The following is a 23011-nucleotide window of genomic DNA, read 5'->3' as shown; positions in this document are numbered from 1 at the left end:
TTGGCATTGAGTCATGCCAGCCACATGACCACGGAGATGTCTTTGGACAGCGCTGGCTCTTCTTCGGCTGTGTAATGGAGATGAACACCGCCCCCTAGAGCCAGAAACGACTAGTACGTATGTGCAAGGAGTGGAACCTTTACCTTTAAGCTCAAACGGAAAATATCATATTTTTTTAAATCCGTATTGAGAAGCTTACCATTTGAATACAGGCAGTCCTCAACTTACAACACTTCGTTTAGTGACCGAAGTTAACGACAGCACTGGAAAATGTGACTTACAACCGTTTTTCACACTTACAATCATTGCAGCATCCCTCCAATTCACATGATCAAAATTCAGATATTTGGCGACAGACTCATATTTATGACAGTTGCCTTTTGCAACCTTCTGACATGCAAAATCCATGGGGAATCCAGATTCATTAACTGAACAAATGCATTGTTTCCCTTAAGAACTCTGGCAAGAAAAGTCATGAAAAAAGGGGCAAAACTCGCCTAACAGGTTTCTCCCTTAACGACACACATTTGGGGCTCAATTGGGGTCATAAGTTGAGGACTACCTGCCATCGCTTCCTCCCACCTTCCAGGGTCTATGGGTAGGGATGAGCGTAGTAAAGTCTGGCAAGATTCTGTCTATTGTGCGTAAAAGCAAATCAAAGAACTGACTCAGCGGGAAGTTTTTTTTTAACATCGTTCTTGGGCTTAGCCGGACACCCCAATCCTGATGTCCACTGTTGATGTCCTTTGGAATAAGACCCAGGACTGACCCATTCTTACTTCTTTTCTAGAGAGAAAGCCTACTCTGTTGGTAAATCTATGTGCGAGCGATTAAGAGACCTCATTCCGAGGCAGATGTTTGAAATAGCTATCCAGGCAGGTCTCGGCAACAAAATCATTGCAAGAGAAACGTAAGTCGTTATGTTTAACTTGGTTTTAAAAAGATAACCTTCTCCTTCTTCTCCTTCCTCTTCTTCCTCCTCCCCTCCCCCCCTCCTCCTCCTTCCTCTTCCTCCCCTCCCCTTCTTTTCTCCTCCTCCTCCTTCTTCTCCTCCTATCTCTTCCTCCTCCCCTCCACCTCCTTCCTCCCCTTCTTTCCTTCTCCTCCTCCGCTGCCTCCTTCTCTTCTTCTTCTTCTCCTCCTCCGTTTCAGTGAATTATACAAGACAATAAGCTGTAACAGCCTTGTTGTGGATTAGCAAGGGTTCTCCCTTGACTTACAACAGCTTGCTTAGTGACCCATTCAAAGTTACAACAGCACTGAAGAAAAGTGACTCATGGCCGTTTTTCACACTTACAACCGTTGGCAGCATCCCGTGGTCAATGTGATTTTACGCTCGCATGCTTAACAACTGACTCACACTTGCAGTGGCTTGCAGCGTCCCGGGGTGGAGGGGTCGCACAAATCCCCTTTTGCAACCTTCTGACAAGCAAAGTCCAAGGGTGAAGCCAGATTTGCCGAACAGATGTGTTACTCATTTAACAACTGCAGTGATTCACTTAAAAAGGCGACAAGAAAACATCGTAAAATGGAGCAAAACTCAGTTGCCCCTCCCATCAGGGATAAAAGTCAGGCCAAGGTGATGAAACCTTTGCAGGAAGCAAAGTAGATCGGTTCTGAGTCATCCTTGAAGCTCGTTGTACTTCGGTTGTTGGTTTTTTTGTACTTCGGTTGGTTTCTTTTCTAGTTCATTGGATACTTCTGTTTTGGGCAGCACTCCACAAAACTGAAAGTGGGTGCTTATCTCAGGGGACTGTTTGAAATTAATTCCAGCTGGGAATGAAAATAATTCCCAGCATTGCAATAAAATAGGTTTTGTTTTTAAAACAAGTTTGTGAATAATTACAGTTTACGAAGTCTGGATCAGAATACTGGGCATCATGAATTTTGGGCTTAATTTTGGGCTACCAGTATAATCCTGATTTCTAAAGTGGGTGTCTCAGATTGGGAATTAATTAATTAAATTTGGCCTTTAAGGAAATGTGTCCCATAAAGAAGTAGGTGGAGTATATAGTTAGATCTCAACTTACAACAATTCATTTAATGACTGATTATATTATGTATACTATATCCAATTATATGAGGGGTGCAAGAGTCTAGAGGTAGCACTCTCAACTCACAAGAGCTGAGAGTTCAATCCTAAGTAGCAGCAGATATTTCTCTCTCTGGGCATGATGACTATATATCCACTGAGTATAACTCCATATTGGCGACAAGAAAGGCATCCGGCCAGGAAACGCTCCGCTGCATTCAGTCACCCCAATTCTAGCCCATTGAAAGGGGAAAAAAAATCCAATTATATTGTATTCCAGTAGCATGAAAATGGAAGCTTTAAATAAACTAGAAAACAAGAGTAGAAGATTAATTTTTAAATTAAGTAGCTGCTCAGTGCCAAAGAGCCTTATCCATTTGATTTAAGACATTCCTATTACAAAGGCAGCATATAGAGAGGTTTAAAAGCATGGAATTAGCAATTATTTGTTGTTTCAGAACTTCAAATGATGGAATATTTTGTATTATCCTTTTAAAACGCAACTCGGTTCACTTTATTTTCCAGGGTGAAAGCTTTTAGGAAAGATGTTCTGGCAAAATGTGTGAGTATCTTTTCTTTTCTTTTTTTCCATTTTCGTGAGTCTTGAGTTTAGTATTTCCTTTTTTCAAAAAAAAATCTTTTTAATATAAGTTAGCCACTTTTTCCCCCCCCTTAAGTAAGATTTTATCCACTTCATTTAAAGTTTGAACCTCAGGTTAAATTCACCTGGAGTGCTTGATAGAATTCTCATGGTTTTTAACTTACTGTTTATTATTTAGGATAAGAGCAATGCTGGGGGTGGGGGAAGGATCATCATTGACTGGTATCTCGGAGCATGGTCGTTTTCTTGCAGACATTTCATTACCCAACTAGGTAACATCATCATTGTCAGAAGGGAGCGAGGTGTGTGGAGAAGAGGAAAGGATTATGGGGTCCTTGGTGCTCTCTCAGCGGGGCGGTTTTCTTGAAGACGTTTCACGACCCAAACTAGGTCACATCATCAGTGCTAGAACGGAGTGGGTTTTCCTTCTGGTGTTCTCTTCTAGCACTGATGATGTTACCTAGTTGGGTCATGAAATGTCTACAAGAAAAGAACCAAATTCAGAGACCACCAAAGACCCCACAGTTGTCGTCCTCCTCCTCCTCCTCCTCCTCTCTGCAAACCCCACTCCCTTCTATCACTGATGATGTTCCCTAGTTGGGTCACGAAACATCTGCAAAAAAAGCACCAAGGACCCTTCCTTTCAGCCCTGAGCTACAAATATTCTCCTTTATCGGTATTAACCCAGAAACATTTTTTTGTTTTGTTTTGTTTTGTTAAAACAGTATGGAGGAGACATTACAAGGAAAATGAAGCTTTTGAAGAGGCAAGCTGAAGGGAAGAAGAAGATGAGGAGAATTGGGAACGTAGAGGTGCCAAAGGACACTTTTATCAAAGTTCTCAAGAAGCAGCTTGACAGATAGCTTCCAGCTGTTTGCAAAGTCCAGCTGGTAGGAACTGTTGAGCCAGCAGTTTGCAAACCGGGTATCACCCTGAATTGGATCTCATCTATTCGTGTACGAATTTGACACCACGTCTAATGGGAGCTGTTCAATAAAGCAGCAAAACTGATGGCCTAAAAATCTAAAATATAGTTTAGCGTCCGAATTTAGTGACCTAGGCTTCCCAAAATCATGAAGCCGACTCCTCATCCCAATAAAACCCCTTTAGCCCTTTTATTGTGGGTAAAGGGAATTCCTCTCCAGCGAAGTCCCGGCCAACAGTCTTCCATGAGATTTCACAACTGCAGACTTTTATCAGTTTTGGAGCTGCCAGGCCGATAGCTTCCAAACGCCACGCTCTAGCAGCAATTACTTGGCAAGAAGTCAGGAGCAGATCTTCACCATAATTAATTGTCTCCTGCAAACTCCACTCCCCTTTCGCTCCTCTTTATTCCCTCTGGGAGGGGTCATTCACCATCCACCTGTGCCTTTACTCCCGAGTCAACCCTTGTTCCTTAACTGTTCTCTTCTCCTGTCAGCTCTGTGCATGCGCACACTGGGAACAGGCTCCAGCTGTTCTTCTGCCCCCCTGATCTCCGACTCTAAAGGCAGCTGATAACTGTCGGATGGCCCCGGCCCCATCTCTGCCTCCGATGCAGAGCCCTCGTCAGAGCCTTCCCCAGGCTCCAGGACTGGCCCATGTTCCTCCCCAACCTCCTCCCTGTCCGAATCTACTGATAGCTCCACTGGCTGCTGGCGGGCCACAACACCGAGACTATTATGACCAATTTTGGATGCCATCTTTTAGAACCGTAGCCTTGGGCCTTTGAGGTGCCTATTTGTCTTTTTCCATATTGTGATTACAATCCAGGTCTTGACATTTGCAATCCCTTGGCTGCTACTCTAGGTAAATAAACCTGGCGTACAAATTAAAGAAATCCTCAACTTACGACAACAACGAAGCCCCAAAATTTCTCTTCCAAAGAGATGTTTGTTGAATTTTGCACCATTTTATGACCTTTCTTGGCACCATTTATTAAGTGAATCGCTGAAGTCGTGAAGTTAGTAAGGTCGCAAAAGGGAGTTGTGTGACTGGGACACGGCCACGGTCATAAAGATGAGTCAGTTATCAAGTGCCTTCATCACATGACTATGGGGATGCTGCCTAAGTAGGGAAAAATTGTTACTTTTTCCACTTTTGCCGTTGTAACTTTGAAACAGTCACTAGATGAATTGTCGTAAGTCAGGGACTGCCTGTTTGGGATCTTTGGTGTGAGCTTGCTTAGCCTTTTTCAAAACTACTTCCATCTTAAGGTGGAGTATAAATTGAATTATCCTGTCATGCCCCTGTTGGAGACTGACTCTGAGGAAGAGGAGGAACAGCCGACAGGGAGTGGAAGTGTGGCTCCGGAAGTGGTGGAGGAGGCTGGGGAAGGGCAGAGGCCGGCTCGGCAGTCAGAGGAAGAACCAGGCCCATCCCCTCCATCGTAAGGCATACAGGGAGGAGAGGAAACGGGAGAGAGGGAGAGGCATGGTCTACAGGGATGGAAAGGGTCTTGATCCTCTTCGTGGGCTGCAGCTGTGAGAACTGGTTAAAAGGACAGACATGCGTATGGGTCAGTGCTGGAAACAAAGCATGGAAATATCTCTAGTCTGTCGTTCCTCTCTGAGTTTGGCGTCCTTCCTAGTGGGTATTCCGATATTTGTGGACGTCTTCAAGCCCTTATCTTGCCTGGTTCCCTTAACTGCTTCAGTGTGGTTTGTGTTGTTTGTACTCTTTATAATTTATAAGCATTTTTAGTTTAAATGGCATTTCCTCCTTTCCATAATTGTTTGTGGGGGAGTTTGTCTCCAGTCAAGGATATTTGGAGCTTTGAAGGAATTAAAGGGACTTCATTTGTTATTGGGACTTTATTTTGTACCCCACCCGGGGTCATCACATATCCCCTTTGCAGCATGTTGACTTCCAATCCATTTGGATGCAGTTTGCAGACATTTGAAGAATCCACCGCAACAAAATTCTGGAGCTGGAGTTTTATTTTCTCAGCAGAGAGGAAGTACAAGACCATGTTTTTTTCAAAACTTGGCCATATCTTAAAAGTGACCAAGTGGGTTTCTCTGCTTCTCAACTTAAAAATGGGTTGGACTTCCCAACTCCCAGAATTCCTCGTAGTGGCTGGGGAAATCTGGGAGTTTGAAGTCCACAAAAATCTTCAAAAGTTGCCAAGGTTGAAGAAACAAATGATTTAAGCAATGACATTGTTCACGCAGATTTCTTGCTGTTTTCTCCACTCTTTCATTCCCATAATCTTTGGAAGAACTGGGTGGAAAATATCGAGAGTAACATTTTGACTCAAAGCCCTATAGAAATTGGGAGGCTGCGTCGTCAGCAGTTTCTTCAACTTTAATCTCAAATGCCAGAAACTAAATCCATAAAATTCCCCATTTACAGTGAAGAAAGCATTTGCAAAGAATCCTCCTACACCTCAGAAAAGCTCCCATCCTTTTTTCAATCCACAAGACGCTTGAAAAATGCAGGGTAAGCACAGGAGAAAGCAATAATGTGCCCCTTTACTTTAGTTAAGAGTCATAACGAGCAGTGGCTTAGGAGATTTTAACCGTTGCAATGGCATTCAAAATACATACATTACCCATTTCTGGCAAGAATAACATTGCGAAACAGCCCAAATTATCTACCCCGCCCTTCAAATGAGTGTTGTAGCAGAAATAAATGTCCTTTTAAGGTATATTGCGGGAGGGGGGGAGAAAGAAGGAAAGTAGAAGAGGGGAGGGAGGGAGAGAGAAAAGAAAAAGGGAAAGAAAGGAAAGGGAGGAAGAGAAAAAGGGAGAGGAGAGGGAAAGAAAAAATGGAAGGAAAGAAGGAAAAGAGAAGGGAGAAAAAGGGGAGGGAAAGAAGGGAAAGGAAAAGGAGAGAAAAAGGAAAGAAGGAAGGAAAAGAGGAAGAGAGAAAGGAAAAGAAAGAAGGGAGAGGAAGGAAGGAAAGAAAAGAGATAAGAAAGAAGAAAAAGGAAATATGAATGGAACAAAACATAGATTGTCTGTCCAGAAACTTTCAGAGAAGTACAATTGTTTACAAGACGGCTACTCCATTCATACTCTCCTGCACCCTATTCCCAGGAAAGAAGGGATAGATTTGAAGTGTGTAGAAACACCTAATTGTAAAGTCCTTGCTTCTCTGTTACATTATCACTGTCCAGAGGCCAAGATCTAAAGGCATCAAAGGAAGAGTTTCTATTCCAGCCACAGAGCCTGGGGGGTGCACCTGGGAAAAGCCCAGATGGCCATAACAAGGTTATTGAAGCCCCCTTCCCACGTAGTAATATTAACAATGGTAGTAGTAAGCATTTGACTCACAACACACCTGACATAACAATAGTTGAGAAGAAAAAGGTTTGGTTCATTGACATTGCAATACCTGATGATGCACGAATTGTAGACACGCAGTAAGGAAAAAAATCAAAGTATCAGGACTTACAAATGGAAGTTGAGCGACTTTGGAAAAAGAAATTGTGTGTTATCCCAATTGTAATTGGAGCTCTTGGTGCAACACCTAAAGGGCTATCTGGCTAAATCCTGAATTTATCAGACTTGGATACCCTGATTCTACAAAAAACCACCCTACTTGGAACAGCTTATATCCTCCGACGCTACCTGAACAGTTCCTAGGTCCTTGGTGAGGACTCGAGCTGTTGAGCTACCAACCAGCCCCAAAGGCTGTGAATCTCACTAAAGATTAACTAATAATAATATTTTTTTAAAAAAAAAAGGTGGAAGCAAAATCACACTGGGGCAGCTCCCCTCGGGGGTCCTTTTTTAAAAAAACACATCCTCCAAAGACCCCCTGCCAGAAGGTTAAATTCTTCTCCCTGAGCAACTGGTTTTGAGCTTCTCAACTTTGAACTGTTGCATCATTTCAGACCCTGTAAATACACGAAAGGGGGTGGGGGGGCAGGGGGAAGACGAGGAAAAAAAGGCTTTTGACAGCATAGAGAGGAATGTTAACACACCCATTCTGGACCGTGAGGAAAACGCACAAGCCCTGGATTGCAAAAAGATTCTTGGTTTTAGCCAAGGTTCCGCAGTTTGCCCTAGTGATTCTGTTCCCCAAAACACACGGCCGGGGTCCCCCACCACCAACAATGCGCCGGTGTGGTTCTGTCCATCAGTTTTGCTCTTTCATGCTACATAGAGGTTCCACCAGCTTGTTGTGCACATGCATTAAACCTTGGAGAGAGAAAAAAACACATAAATCTGTGTTAGTCATATTGCTAGTTAACGTTTATCTGTTTGTCATACAGGTAGTTCCCGACTTAACGAACAGCAATTGAGCCCAAAACGTATCTCGCTAAGCGAGGCATTTGTTAAGCGAGCCATGCTTCATTTTACGCCTTTCCCTGCAGTTTAAGTGAGTGAATCTAGCTGTGATGACCCGGAGTGTAACACAAATGTAACAAAATCCAAAATGTAAATGAATGTCCTTTAATGCCTCCAACTTGGCCCCACTGTTCAATAATTCTCCACTGGAGATAAAACATATTCAAAACTAGTCTTCAAAAGAAAGCAATACAGTCCGAACTTAATGAGCAGACAGAGGTGAAATAAAAAACCAAAACAAACTACAATGAAGGAATTTCCACAATGGAACAGGATAAGTAATTACCATCTTCAAGGAGATAACAAGGCACAGTCTTTTGGAAGGATGCCAACCAAGATAACTTCAGCCCAAAATAAAACACACTTTGCTTCTGTCAATGCTGTGTTGTAATCGTCTCTCTTATATACTATTCTCCCCAGCTACAACCAATGAGTGGGATCATGGCCGCTTCCTCTCTCGTAAGCTGAGTTGTTTCCTTCTCCGTTCCTCCCTGCGTGTCCTAGGATGAAGAGGGGATGGGCCTGGTTCTTCCTCTGACTACCCAGCCGGCCTCTGCCCTTCCCCAGCCTCCTCCACAACCTCCGGAGCCACACTTCCACTCCCTGTCGGCTGTTCCTCCTCTCCCACAGTCCGATTCTAACAAGGTCATGACGCTGGCTTCCCCATTGCCTTCGCTTGTCAAAAGGTCGCACAAGGCCGCAACCGTCATAAACACGAGGCAGTTGTCAAGCATATGGAAGTCATGTGACCACAGAGATGCAGTAAGTGTGAAAAATGGTGCATCGCTTTTTTCAGTGCCGTTGTACCTTCAAGCAGTCACTAAACAAACTGTTGTAAGTTGTGAACTACTACACGTAATTGCAATGTCAATTTTCAACTCCCATAACATCTGGGACAGCTGTTCCAACCTTGGTAAAGGGTTTCATTCATTCCAGGTTGCTTCTCTCCTTGGTGAGTTTTCATTCCTTGGTCTTGGCCTGCCTTTAGTCCGTGATGGCGAACCTATGGCACGGGTGCCATAGGTGGCACGCAGAGCCATTTGTGCCAGCACATGAGTTGCAGGCAAACTTACCTCATTGGGCATGTGCACACCTCACAACTGATTTTTGGTGGTTTGAGGCCTTTTTTGTCCTCCCAAACATTTGTGGAAGGCTTCTGCAGGCTTCAGCAAGCTTTGTAGGCCGAAAACTAGCCCCGTTTCATCACTTCCTGTTTTTTTCAAAAATACCAGACGTGATGAAACAGGGCTAATTTTCGGCCTGCAAAGCCTGCAGAAGCCTTCAAGCCTCTTGGGAGGCCAAAAAAGGCCTCAAAGCGGCCGAAAATCAGCTGTGAGGCATAGTGCAGGTAAGAGGGTGGCAGAAGTGGGTGGGTGGGTGAGAATTACTCATTATGGTGTGTGTGGATTTCATAGGGGGCATGCATTGCCTTCTTGGGTGCTGGCACGCGAGTACGAGTGTGTAAGCGCGCACACAAATTTTTGGCATAGGAGCCCAAAAATGTTAGCCACCACTGCTTTAGGTGCTTTGGAAAATAAGTGGGAGCCCTCCTCTTTGGGGCAGCCCCTCAAATACTGGAAGACCCTGAGATATCGCCAGCCCTAGTCCTTCTTTTCTCCAGATCATCCATGCCCAGTTCCTCCAATAGGATGGCACTCACCTTTGAAATACTTCACCGTTTTAACGCGGAGTTCTAAAGTGGCGTCTTCGTCACACACGAAGATGGTATGGGGATGTTGTTGGAAGGCAGAAACAGTCCACATGTGGTTGACCCCTTCTTCGATTGCCTTGTACAAGGCGAAGGCCTTGTGTGCCCCCGTGATAAGAATCATGACCTGGAAGACCAAGCAAGGATGGAAGCAGAGCGTCCAGCAAGCACCTATGAAAGCAGCATCCCTCCATCGCCATTAGAAGATGTACTAAGTCAGGGGTGTCCAACCTTGGCCACTTGAAAGACTTGTGGATTTCAGCTCCCAGAAATCCTGGAATTGAAGTCCACAAGTCATAAAGGGGCCACATGGTTCCCCACCTCTGCCTTACATCCTGTCATGCCCCTGTTGGAATCTGATTCCGAGGGGGAGGTTGAGCAGCTGACAGGGAGTGGGAGTGTGGCCCCAGTGGCTGTGAAGGAAACGGGGGAAGGGCACAGGTCGGACGGGCATCCAGAGGAAGACCCAGACCCACCCCTCTTCATACTAGGGCACGCAGGGAGGAATGGAGAAAGGAGCAACATGGGTTACAGGGGAGAAAAAGGCCCTGATTCCCTCCATTAGCTGCAGCTGGGAAAACAGGATATAAAGGGTGTTTGCACACAGCACCTTCCTGGAAGCAAAGCATGCATTATCTTTGTCACATCTTATCTGGGTTCTTGCGTCCTCCCAACTGTGTGTGTTTCGTTATCTTTTGAGTTCAGCAATTCCTTATTCTGCCCTGTCTTGTTAATTGCTGCAGTGTGGTTTGTGTTGAGTTTTATTTATAATTGATATGTGCTCTGGGTTCGGACTGAATTTCTTCCCTTTAAAAATTGTTCTTGGGAAAAGTTGGAGGAATTAAATGGACCTTTACCTGCTTTGGTGACTTAGTTGCTTTTGTGCCAGACCCCGGGTCATCACATATCCTGAGTCTTAAGATGTTAAAATGGCCGGCTCAGGAATTCTGGGAGTTGAAGTCCACAAGTCACAAAGGGGCCAAATGGTTCCCCACCTCTGACATAGACATTTAGTAATGGACATGTCTCACAATCAGGAGGCTGTGAGTTCGATCCTAAGTAGAAGCAAGTATTTCTCTCTCTGGGCACAATGAGGATATATCTGCCGAACAAAACTCCGTACTGGCAACCTGAAAGGTGTCCGGCCATTAAAAACACTCTGCTAGTTTCATTCAGTTGCCTAGACTCCACCCCACAAGGGATTATGGGGTCATTAAAAGATGATGATGATTTGTAATACGCTAATATTAAAGGACATGACTTATATAGCACTCCAGTTTTCAGACACGTTTCAAAAAAAATGCAAGTATAAAGACTGATGTTCTTACTTCTCTGGCATCCATGACTGTTCCCACGCCAACTGTTAAAGCCATAGTTGGGACCTTTGATAAATCCCCATCAAAGTATTTTGCATTTGCCAGAATGGTATCCATGGCGAGTGTTTTCAATCTTGTTCTTGACACCAAACTGGATCCCGGCTCGTTGAAAGCGATGTGACCATCTGGGCCAATGCCTGGGAAAGACGACAAACGGCAAACCCTGATGCGGCCCTCAATGAAATTGAGTTTGATACCCCTCCTCTAAGGAATGATACTGTCATGCCCCCGTTAGACTCTGAATCCAAAGAGGAAGATGAACAGCCAACAGGGGCTCCGTTGGCTGTGGAGAAACTGGGGAAGGGCAAAGTCCGGCTGGGCAGAGCAGGGGAGAGGTAGAACAAGGGAGAAGGAATTCAGAGGAAGACCCTGGTCTACCCCCCTCTTCATTCTAGGGCATGCAGGGAGGAAAGGAAAAGAGAGCAACATAGGTTGCATGGTTTCCGGGGGAGGAAAGGGCCCTGATTCCCTTCATTAGGCACACCTGGGAAGAGTTCAAAACAGATGCATGCTGAGTGTAGCAGCTGCTGGGAGCAAATGTGAGTTTATCTCGTGTTGACTTTGCTTATCTGTGTTCCTGGCGTCTTCCCAACTATGTTGAGTTATTGCCGTGCCTTCACATCTGGAATTCTTGCTCCTGCCCTACCAAACTGATTACTTCAGTTTGGCTTGTTTGGACTTATAGTTACAGTTTTTGTTGACCACGTTTTGGACTTGATTCTCTGCAGCCAAAGGCTGTTCCTGGGAGAGTTTTTCTCCAGTCCAGAAGGTAATCAGGACATTGGGGTGAAGTTGGAGCTAATAAAGGGACTCTTGCTGATTATCTGACTGTGTTGCTTTTGTGCCACGCCCGGGTCATCACAGATACTTAAATAGTATCCTGTACTAATTAGATTACTCACTGATAAGTTTCCATTTTCACTTAAGCCACCCCCCCAAAAAAACCCTCACCTCCAACAAACAACTCTATCCCCCCAGATTCTTCTATTTTCTTTTCAAAGGCGTCACACTCGGCTTTTAAATCCAGCGCATTCCCGTCGAGAATATGAGCGTTGTTTGGATCTATATCAATATGCTTAAAAAAATTGTTCCACATGTAAGAATGGTAGCTTTCTGGATGATTTCTCGGAAGACCTGGAACCAAAGCAGAGCTGGTTTAATTTGTGGACTTCATAATAGTTATAAACATGTTGATATCATTAACAGAATTCTAAGCAAGCTAATATAAAGAGAACCCTAGGTTAAAATGACTCTGCTACACCACTATTGCTGTTATTAGTATACATATTAATATCTCTGTTTTCTCCCTATTTTTGTAAGTGATGTGCCCTGACAATACACTGTATTCAAAATGTTTATGAGTAAAAATAAAACATATACAACATAATAATCATTCAAAGGAAATTTAAAGGGACATGGAACTGATGAGGCAGGCCACTCTGACCCAGTGGTGGAATTTAAATTTTTTTACTACCGGTTCTGTGGGCATGCCTTGGTGGGTGTGGTGTGGCTTGGTGGCCAAGGTGTGGCATGGTGGGCGTGGCTTGGTGGGTGTGGCAGGGGAAGGTTACTGCAAAATCCCCGTTCCCTCCCCACCCCACTAACCTGTTTTCCAGATACGTTCTCCTGTGCAGGGCAACCAAAGGAGACCCAGCCGATCAGCTGGGACTCGGGAGGCAGATGGGGGCGGGGCCAATCAGAGGTGGGATTGGTCAGTTCTCCGAACTACTCAAAATTTCCGCTACCGATTCTCCAGAACTGGTCCAAACTGGCTGAATCCCACCTCTGCTCTGTCCAACATTGAATTTTTGGGAGGATTTGGATTTGGCTAGTATAGGAAAAAGAAGGACTGAGGAGGACGTGATAGCAGTATTCCAGTATTTGAGGGGCCGCCAAAGAGAGGAGGGGGTCAAATTATTTTCCAAAGCACCAGAAAGCGAGGCAGGAAACAACGGATGGAAGCTAACCAAGGAGAGAAGCAAACTGGAGTTAAGGAGAAACTTCCTAAGAGTGAGGACAATCAACCCATGGGACAGAAGTTGCCTTCAGAAATTGTAGATGCCACATCGCTGGAGATTTTTAAGAAGAGGCCAGTCACTTGTCTGAAATGGTAGAGCCATGATGGCGAACTTATGGTACCTGTGGCACGCAGAGCCATTTTTACGGGCACATGAGCCCCAGCCAAACTTACCTGCACTGCAGATGTGCGCCTCCCAGCCGATTTTCAGCCTGTTTGAGGCCGTTTTCACCTCCTGGAGGCTGAAGGAAAGCCTCTGCAGCCTCAGGGGGGAGGGAAATGGGCCTTTCGGAAATACCAGAAGTGCCGAAATGGGCCCGTTTTTCAGCTTCCTGAGGCTGCAGAGGCTTCCTTTGAGCCTCCGGGTGAGTGAAAATGGCCTCTCCTGGACTCCAGAGCCATTTTTATGGGCACATGAGCCCCAGCCAAACTTACCTGCACTGCAGATGTGCGCGCCTCCCAGCTGATTTTCAGCCTGTTTGAGGCCCTTTTCACCCTCCTGGAGGCTGAAGGAAAGCCTCTGCAGCCTCGGGGGGGAGAAAAATGGGCCTTCCGGAAATACCAGAAGTGCCGAAACAGGCCCATTTTTTGGCTCCCGAGGCCGCAGTGTCTTCCCTTGAGCCTCCAGGAGGGCGAAAACTGCCTCAAATGGGCCAAAAATCAGCTGGGGGGAGGGGTGCATTGCATTGTGAATGCTGGCACATGCGCTTGTGCTTTCAGCATGCCATAACAAACAGGTTTGCCATCACTGTGATAGAGGGTCCCCTGCTTGAGCAGGGGGCTGGACTAGAAGACCTCCAAGATCCCCTGCAGCTCTATTCCGATTCTGATTTGTAAATATGGGCCCCTGTCACAAATACAGGCATGCTTAAAAACAACAACAACTTACCTACATATTCATCCATGTTGAATGTCTTCACATATTTAAAAGAGAGGTCTCCTCTTTTGTGATAGTCTATCAGTTTCTGGTAGCATCCCAAAGGCGTGCTTCCTGCATCGAGCGAATGGTTTTTCATTATTTTATGCACTTAGACCGGGATCGGCCACCCGTGGCTCTGGAGCTGCATGCGGCTCCCTGTATTCCCTGTATTCCTACCACTGGCTGGCCCCTCCCAACCCGTTCCAGTCACTCCTCGCCTGGCCCGTTTTCTGTAGGGAAAGCTCTTTGGGTGTTTAAGGTTGCCAACCCGCTGCCCTAAGAAAAGTATCTTGTAATTCGAATTGCAAAAGATGGAGTCGATCACAAGTCCAGCTATTATGTCAGGGCTCCGGCAGTTACCCCTATTTAAATCATGAGTCTCTAGCTGGATTTTCAAAGCTTAAAGATTTATTAGGAGTTAACATGCCGGCACTGCCTGGATGTAGCCGACTCTGAGGCACATCATTCATTGTCACCTTTGACCCTGGTTTTCCCTCCACCCCCTGGGTGTATCGTAATTCATATTCTCCAACGGGACACCTCCATAGCCCAGAGTCATCAATCAGGCTCTCCAGTTAGAATTTTGCCCGGCAGAAACTTCAGTCACCTTGTTACTATCTTTGAAAACATTTGTGGAATGCACTTTCAGTTTGCAAGCTTCTGCACTGCTCCCCCCTCCCTTTCTGTTCCAGCTGGACTCCCTCGCTGAAGGACCAAAATCCGCGATCATCCATGGTTTCCGTTCATGCTCTACTGTCAGAGGGCCCCGATCAACCTGATTTGGGGCCGAAGCCACCCCGTAGAGATGGCAAAGAAGGGGGAGACCGCCAGCTGGGTCGCAGTGAGCCACATCTTCCCCTCCCTGGCTTGGCAATACTCCCTTTCCTGAAGACAGCTGTAGCGGTGATCAATATGGCCGCCCTGAAGAGATGAGCTGACTGGGATAAGATCGTGCAGGAGCAGAGAAGAAGAGGACAGCATAGAAACCCGGAGAACTGGCCACAATTTCTAAGGAATAAGTAACTTTCTAATCACTTCTCAAGCCTTGCTTGTTTGATTACTGGAAATGCTCGACTTACAACAGTTTGTTTAATGATGGTCCAAAGTTACGACGGCACTGAAAAAATAGTGACTGGTGATGACCATATTTCACAGTTAATGACTTTCGCAGCATCCCCACAGTCACATGATCAAAATTCAGATGCTTGGCAACTGACTTGTGTTTATGATGGTCGCAGTGTCCTGGGGGTCACATGTTGTTGTTTTTGTGAACTTCTGGTGAGCAAAATCAAGGAGGGGGAAGCCACTTAACGACCGGGTTACCAACTTATCAACTTGCCGTGATTCTCTTAAGCACCGTGGCCAGGAAACTGATAACATGGGTCAAAATTCATTTAGCAGATGTCTCGCTTAGCTACAGAAATGTTGGGCTCCCTTATGGTCATAAGTCAAGGACTACCTGTAGCAGGGGAGAGGAGAAACAACGTAATATGGCCTTTGGGTGTTTTTCCCCACTTCTAATTGTTGAGGAAGCGGGAGACATCCAAGGATCGCCAACCTTTTGGACCTCAGGGATCACCAAACTCATAATTTTAAATCCTGCAGACCAGAGACCCTGGGAAAATCCCCAAAAAAGTCTCCTACTGATCAATCATTCTTTATTTGGGATCACAGGATACTGTTTCCAGCTCCATTCTCAGGGGGGAGAGAGAGAGAGAGAGACTTTTGGCTTCATGCAAGGAAAACAGCAGATGCAGCAGAAGTCTTTCTTTCTCTGCACCAAACTCCACCAGAAATGAGTCTTTGTGAGACTTGTCACACCGGCGCAGCCTCTTGGAGCAGGAGGCCTTGCAGGGTCCCAAAGACTTATTTCTGGCGGAGTTTGGGGGAGAGAAAGAAAGACTTTTGCTGCTTTCCTTGCGTGCAGACAAAGGCAGAAGAAAGAAAGAAACAGAAAGAAGCAGCCCGGTGGCCTGTGGAGCGAGTGGGGCAAGTTCCCCTTCCTCCCTTTCCCCCCTCCCCTCACTATCTCGTGTTGTCTGTAATGCAAGTGTTGCAAACCTTGTGTTCCCATGAAGCCTGGATTAATTGCTTTGGGGGAGGTGCTTTGGAGGTGACATTTCTCTGCAGACCAAGAAAAATTTATCACGGACCACCAGTGGTCCCCAGCCCACTGGTTGGCAACCACTGAGCTAGCAGATTCCAAGTACTGAACGTAGGCCAAGACAAGAGAAGGGGAATAGGGAGAAAACAAAGTCATAACTCTGGAAATGCACGATTTGTTTCCTAAATTTACTCCAGGTTTTACTCAAGCCCCTGATGAGTGAAATCTAGCCAACCCGCTAAACCATTAATTCCTCCTTATCGACAAGAGCAAAAATAGAGAACAGAGAGAGACAGAGAGACAGTAAGACAGAGGGAGAGAAGAAAATCAATTACCTGTCGGTAAGCCAAGGGTGAAATATCGGCTTTTGTTAGGTTTGAACTGAATGATGCGGTTACAGATGTATTTTGCAGCCCATTCACTCGCCAAATCGTAGTTTTCTAGGATGACAAGCCTCATCCTGTTGAGATTACAGCTGCCCCTGAAGCAACACACAACTGAAGCTGTGGAAGAACCCAAGGTGATGGTTATTCAAGCAAGCATCTTTTAGCATGGACAATGCTCCTGTGATGACCCAGGGCATGGCACAAAGGCAACACAGCCAGAGAACAGGTATGAATCCCTTTATTGGCACCAACTTTGCCTCCAACGTCCCAGTTACACTCTGGCCTGGAGAAAAGCTCTCCCATTAACCTGCAACAGCCTCTGGCTGCAGATACTCCAGTCCAAACAGTGTAAACAGACTAACTGCAATCAATCACCCCAGCAGGGCAAGATAATGAATCCAAAAAGTGAAGAATCATGGCAATAATTCCAGCAAGGCAAGATATGCACACAGGAGCATGGCAATAATTCAAACAGTCAGGTGGAAGGCCAGGTTTGCAGGCCACAACTCTCAACTCTAGACGAATTCGGTGTTTGTTCCCGACAAATGCCCCTCCCAACTGCTTCTCCTTTAAACTCCATCCCCAGGTATGGCTAATGAAGGGAATCAGGGCCCTTTCCTCCCCCGTAAGCCACGCAACTCACGTTGCTCCCTTCTCCGTTCCTCTCTGCGTGCCCTAGGATGAAGAAGGGGTGGGCCTGGGTCTTCCTCCGAACTCCCTCTCCCTTGTTCTACCTCTCCCCTATTCTGCCCAGCCAGCCTTTGCCCTTCCCCAGTTTCTTCCACAGCCAACAGAGCCACACTCCTACTCCCTGTCAGCTGTTCAGCTTCCTCCTCCGAGTCAGATTCCAACAGGGGCATGACAAATTGAGGAGAACCAGGTATTTTTCCCAAATTATGAAACTATATTATTATTATTTTCTTTCGCCAGAAAAAAACAGAAGCTTCACATGGTGCAAATTTCCTTCCTCTTTTTAAAGCTCAGCAATAAATAGCACATTTTAAACAGGCTGCAGAAATGTACCAGAAAGAATACTGCCTTCAAACTAGGTTCTTGTTGAAAAATACAAATATCTTGATAAAACTACATCAACCTCTGTCAAAAAAATAATGGCACCCACTGTAGGAAAAGATCATTAACAAGCAACCCTATAGAACAATAGCAATAGAAATCTTTATCTGTTCTGATTATAATTCAGGCAGCCAGATTGATCAGAATCGACTGAAAAGCAACAATCTCCACAAGCCGATATTTTTCTCCTGGAACGATTTCTGAAATTTACATTTTTAAAATGGCAAATAAATTAGGCAATGTTATGGATTCAGGTAATGAAAATCTGGAGGCTTTGGAGTGAGACAGGCAGACAGCAAAGTCCTAATGCACAACTATTGTTAATTAATCTATATATAAAAAGCAAAATACCCCTCACGCATCATCGCAAAATCTCCAGAACTGTAAAGCCTACAAACTTGAAATTTGGCACTTATGTTCCTCTTGGCTTCTAGGGGTTCACTAAGAAAGGATTTTTCCAAATGACCATCAGAACATTAGTATTTCCTATATTATTATTATTAACATGCTCTGATGCTAAGGAGTTCTACTCCCCCTCCCCACCTGAAAAGAAATCTCTTCCAAATGCAAAACCCAAGCAGAGGAGAGGAGTTTCAGTTTCAGTCTTAGTTTCACATCACCAAGCAGCTTTAGTACAGAACAGTTGAGCTAAGCCACACCCAGGCTCCTTGCTGTCTCCTCCTTGCTCACACAGCAAATACGCTTTCAGTTTCCACTAGTCCTCCAGTCTCTCACACACTGACGGGACGCTAGCTAGAGGAATACCAATGGATGCTGGAAGGCAGAGGCAGAAATTTTTTCCCCTTATTTTCCTCCCAAAAAACTAAGCCTGACCACAGTTTCGTAGTGAAGCACTGGTATCGAGCTAATTTTATTATAAGGCATGATTTTGTGCTTTATCTTTCCCTAGACTTTCAGATCTCTCTTCTGAATCTAAGAGAACCCAGAGCGAGTAGATTTCAATCAGAGCACCTTCTAAAGGCCCTTATAAATTTGAATCCCAAAATCTTCTTGTTTTTTATTACAACCCATTACTACCATATAAAAAATAAAGATCTACAGATGTCAAGAGAGCTGGATTTCATCCAGTTTCCAAAGTGACAATCCTGGATACCTCATCCCAATTCCTGTTTATTAAGAAAGAAAAGAGAGGGGAAAAAAGCAAAACTATAAATTCATTTGGGATCAGGGGATTCCAATCCATCGGTCATTTCTTCTTCCCGATACACCTGGCCCCTCTCTGGGGATAATGGGAGTTGTAGGTCAACACTTTAGGGATGTCCTTGGAGATTTTCAGCCCTCCAGGTCATGGTTGTTCCCACCCACTCCAAGAGGCAACTGGGCATTTTTGGTTTTTCTTTGAAGAGGTTTCGCTTCTCGTCCTGAAGAAGCTTCCTCGGCTTCTTGACAACTCTTTCGGGAGGTACCCCTTTTTAGAAAGCTGCTCTTGCAAGTTCACGTTCAGCCCAGCCACTGCTCACTTTCAGAAGGGGAGGAGGGCAATGCGATGTGCAATGCAAAGGAAACCCACCCACCTACCCCACCCCACCTACCTACCCACCTACTCTTCCACCAACCCACCTACTCCACCCCCCACCTACCTACCTATCCCTCCAACCACCCATCTACTCCACCACCACCGACCTACCTACCCCTCCACCCACCCACCTACTCCACCCCACCTACCTATCCCTCCACCCACCCACCTACTCCACCCACCCACCTACTCCACCCCACCTACCTACCCCTCCACCCACCCACCTACTCCACCCCACCTACCTACCCCTCCACCCACCCACCTACTCCACCCCACCTACCTATCCTCCACCCACCCACCTATTCCACCCCTCACCTACCTACCTACCCCTCCACCCACCCACCTACTCCACCCCCTACCTCCCCTCCACCCCCACCTATTCCACCCTCACCTACCTACCTATCCTCCACCCCACACCTATTCCACCCCACCTACCTATCCCTCCACCCACCCACCTATTCCACCCTCACCTACCTACCTATCCCTCCACCCACCCACCAACTCCACCCCATTTACCTACCTACCCCTCCAACCAACCACTTAGCCCACTCCCACCTACTTACTTACCCACCCCACCCACTTATCCACCCCACCTACCAACTATCCCTCCAACTATCCATCTACTCTACCCTCCACCCACCTAACTACCCACCCACCAATTCCACCCCTCCACCTACCCAGCCCCGGCCAGGATTTCCAAGCTTCTTCACCCGTTCCTGCTTGCATTAAGGATGCTTGTAAAAGCCCAGTCACGCTCGCCCTCCCTCTCAGCAAAAACAAAAACAAAAAAAACCAAATTCAACCCACCGTCCTGCCGCCTTTGGGAGCTCACCTGGCGCTAAGGAGGCGCCCGGCGGGGATCCTGCAAGGGAGGGCGGGGCCAAGGCTTCCGGGACGAGCCCCGCCCATTCCAGCTCCCGCGGCTAGCATCACGCCGCCCAAGAGGGAGAGGCGAGCCGAAGAAGGCACCGCGCGTGCGCAGGACGGGCCAGTGGAAGGCAACGGCGCGCTGGGTGGGAGCGTTTGCCTGGGCTTTTAGGAGGTGGTGGAAGGAGGAAGGAGGGAATGAGAAAGAAGAAAAAGATAGGAAGGAGGAAAAATGAAGGCAAAATGGAAGGAGGAAAAATAGAAGAAGGAGGGAAGGAAAAGATAGGAAGAGAAAGGAGGAAAAATAGAAGGAGGAAAAAGGAGGGAAGGGAACTAGGAAGAGAAAGAAGGAAAAAGGAGGGCAGAGAAAAAAATGAAAGAAAAATAGATCAAGGAAGAAAAAGTTAGGGAGAGAGAAAAGAAAGGAGGAAAAATGGAAGGAAAGGAAAGATAGGAAGAGAAAGGAAAAGGTAGGTAGGAAGGAAAAAATAGGAAGGAGGAAAAATGGAAGGGAGGGAGGGAGGAAGAAAAAGATAGGAAGAGAAGGTTTAAGAAAAATAGATAAAGGAAAAGTTAGCGAGGAAGGAAGGAGAAAATAAGACAAAGGAAAGAGAAGAGGAAGAGAAGGATGGATAGGTAGATAGATGGATGGATGGATGGATAGATAGATAGATAGATAGATAGATAGATAGATAGATAGATAGATAGATAGATAGATAGATGGATGATGGGGGAGAGAAAGATATGATGGATGGATGGATGAAAGGAGGAAGGGCTGAGAAGGAAGGAAGGAAATTATGCAATTAAGGTACCCATAAAGATTTGTATTCATATAGCTAGTGGTAATACCAGTACCAGTTAGGTCCTTAATTCTACTCCTCTGTGTAATTTCTTCACAGAAGACCAAGAGTTTATGTATTTTACCCTCGCCAATGATTCTAACATGTTCTATTAAAAGAGCATCTCTAATGCTACTCATTGCCTTGTTAGTTTGAAATAGCAAATAGTTTCTTATTTTCTTAAGTTATTTGACCATTCATATTCTCTGCTAAATCTGGGATTCAAGGGGAAACAATGTCATATCAGCTAAAGGAAGACCTGAAGGGATGGGTTAGTGTTGAACGTACAACCGTGTAGTTGTATCTATAGATACCGATGATTGCTAAATGACACATTTCTTAACTTATGTAGATTTTTTAGCAATGCAGATTATGAACGCAACTTGAGAAGCAAAAAAAGTTTGTGAAGGGCCAGTAATTAAGTCCAGATTTACCCAGACTCAGTTTCGTTGCTTCATTTTGTCATTTTGAATGCAATATTTACCTGTGTGTCTGGTTTCCAAATCTTACTTTACTTTGATTGACTTCATCTTTAAACTCTTTTTTTTATATTCACAAAAAATACTTGTGAAGGATTCCTAATTTTTATCACACTTTTTGGACTTAAGATTTATTTTTATCAGCACTCTAGGTATCATTTTAAGCCTTTCTCTTTTTTATTTTTTCCATTGAAAATAAGAGATAAAAATCTTTAAAATTCATTAATAAATATCCCTGCAAAGTCTTTTCTTGATCTGTTATAAATATATTACAGGGAGTCCTAGTTACCGTTACAACAGCACTTTAAAAAAGTGACTTATGGCCATTTTTCACATTTATGACTGTTGCAGCCTTCCCATAGTTACCTGATTTACAATCAATGTCTCACTTAGCAACAGAAATTGTAGGCTCAATGGTGGTTATAAGTTGAGATTACCTGTGTTGGATGGGGTGGTGGAATTGGGACTACTGTGCTCATTCCTCTTGAATTCTTGCTAGAAAAGGTGAAGGATATTAACCCAATGAACAAATAAAATTAATAATTCAAGCATTTAAGGAATCACAAATAGGAATGTGAATCTAAATATATAAAAGCAAAATACCCCTCACGCATCATCACAAAATCTCCAGAACCGTAAAGCCTACAAACTTGAAATTTGGGCACGTATGTTCCTCTTGGCTTCTAGGGGCTAAGAAAGGATTTTTTGAATGACCATCAGAGCATTTAGAGTATTTCCTATATTATTACTATTAACACGCTCTGATGCTAAGGAATTCTACTCCCCCTCCCCACCTGGAAAGAAATCTCTTCCAAATGCAAAACACAAGCAGAGGAGAGGAGTTTCAGTTTCAGTGTCACAGCACCAAGCAGCTTTAGTACAGAAAAGTTGAGCTAAGCCCCGACCAGGCTCCTTGCTGTCTCCTTGCTCACACAGCAAATATTCTTTCAGTTTCCAAACAGCCCTCAACTCTCTCACACACTGACAGGATGCTAGCCAGTGAATACTGATGGATGCTGGTAGCCAGAGGCAGAATTTTTTCCCTCCTTATTTTCCTCCCCAAAACCAAACCTGACCACATAGTTTTGTAGCAGGTATTGAACTAGTAAACAATATTCAGAATAGACGTCTTTCTTCCTGGAAATACGTGACCGTTGACGATCGATTCTAAAGATAAAAATTTTTTGGACCTTTTGGTTATGATGATGATTAAATTCTGCAGTTTCATTGTTTAAAATTATTATTATGTATTATTTTATTGGTTTTCTATTAAATGCATTTCTTAGTGCTTAATAAACAGCATGTTGTCTGGGTAGTTCATTTACTTAACAATATGAATTATTCTTAAATCTCCATCCTTTTTTTCCAGCCGTTGCTAAAATAAATTCCATGTTGGGTAGCATCCTGCACGCTCTGTTCTGTTTCATTTTCAGTGTCAAGTCTTATCCATTTCTGCACCGTCTAGTATCTCCTTCACTATTTCTTCATCTCCCGGTGTATCTTCCATTTTTTCCCCAATATTGTGCGGAAATAATATTCGCCGCATGTCTTAAATTCCACGGCTGCTTCTTCCAGAGGCTTCACCAATGTCTCACTTAGCAACCAAAACGTTGGGCTCCATTGGGGCCGTTAAGTTGAGGACTGCCTGGACTGCCTACCACGAAGGGTGCCACCTGCCAATCAGGGTTGCTAGTGATTGACAGCTTTCATTGTCTCCCAAACGTTATCCCAGTTTGTTTGTTCATTTGGCAACTTTGGCTGTCTCTCCTGCGAGCGCTTCCCCTTCCTCGCCGGCAGGG

General features: G+C 45.0%; 2 protein-coding genes across 8 annotated transcripts in view; one reads left to right on the top strand and one right to left on the bottom strand.

The window, feature by feature from the left end:
• The window catches only part of GUF1 (GTP binding elongation factor GUF1), a 29821-nt gene extending 26177 nt beyond the window's left edge, over window positions 1-3644 (top strand). For all 3 annotated transcript variants that reach the window (XM_087936778.1, XM_087936777.1, XM_087936779.1), the window contains exons 16-18: window positions 791-910; window positions 2558-2594; window positions 3359-3644. In XM_087936778.1, coding sequence (XP_087792904.1) covers window positions 791-910; window positions 2558-2594; window positions 3359-3496 — 295 coding nt within the window. In that variant the 3' untranslated portion in view covers window positions 3497-3644. The remainder of the gene's footprint in view (window positions 1-790; window positions 911-2557; window positions 2595-3358) is intronic.
• Window positions 3645-5900: 2256 nt separating this feature from the next.
• Window positions 5901-19995, bottom strand: GNPDA2 (glucosamine-6-phosphate deaminase 2). Of its 5 annotated transcripts, none has more exons than XM_087936804.1 (7): window positions 19860-19995; window positions 16369-16514; window positions 13900-14001; window positions 11945-12127; window positions 10946-11130; window positions 9570-9744; window positions 5901-7759 (listed from the first exon to the last, which is right to left on the bottom strand). In XM_087936804.1, the coding sequence occupies exons 1-7, from the start codon at window positions 19955-19957 to the stop codon at window positions 7698-7700; spliced, it is 951 nt and encodes a 316-aa protein (XP_087792930.1). In that variant the 5' UTR covers window positions 19958-19995; the 3' UTR covers window positions 5901-7697. The 5 variants fall into 5 exon arrangements, with proteins under 5 accessions (XP_087792930.1, XP_026555577.1, XP_087792931.1 ...); XM_026699792.2 differs by having other exon boundaries at window positions 16369-16536; window positions 19835-19972; XM_087936805.1 differs by having other exon boundaries at window positions 19835-19972.
• Window positions 19996-23011: the final 3016 nt, after the last annotated feature.

The sequence above is a fragment of the Pseudonaja textilis genome, chromosome 6, assembly GCF_049901715.1.
Source record: "Pseudonaja textilis isolate UNSWEBS1 chromosome 6, rPseTex1.2, whole genome shotgun sequence".
Lineage (NCBI taxonomy): Eukaryota > Metazoa > Chordata > Lepidosauria > Squamata > Elapidae > Pseudonaja > Pseudonaja textilis.
This window is presented reverse-complemented; position numbering and strand designations above follow the sequence as displayed.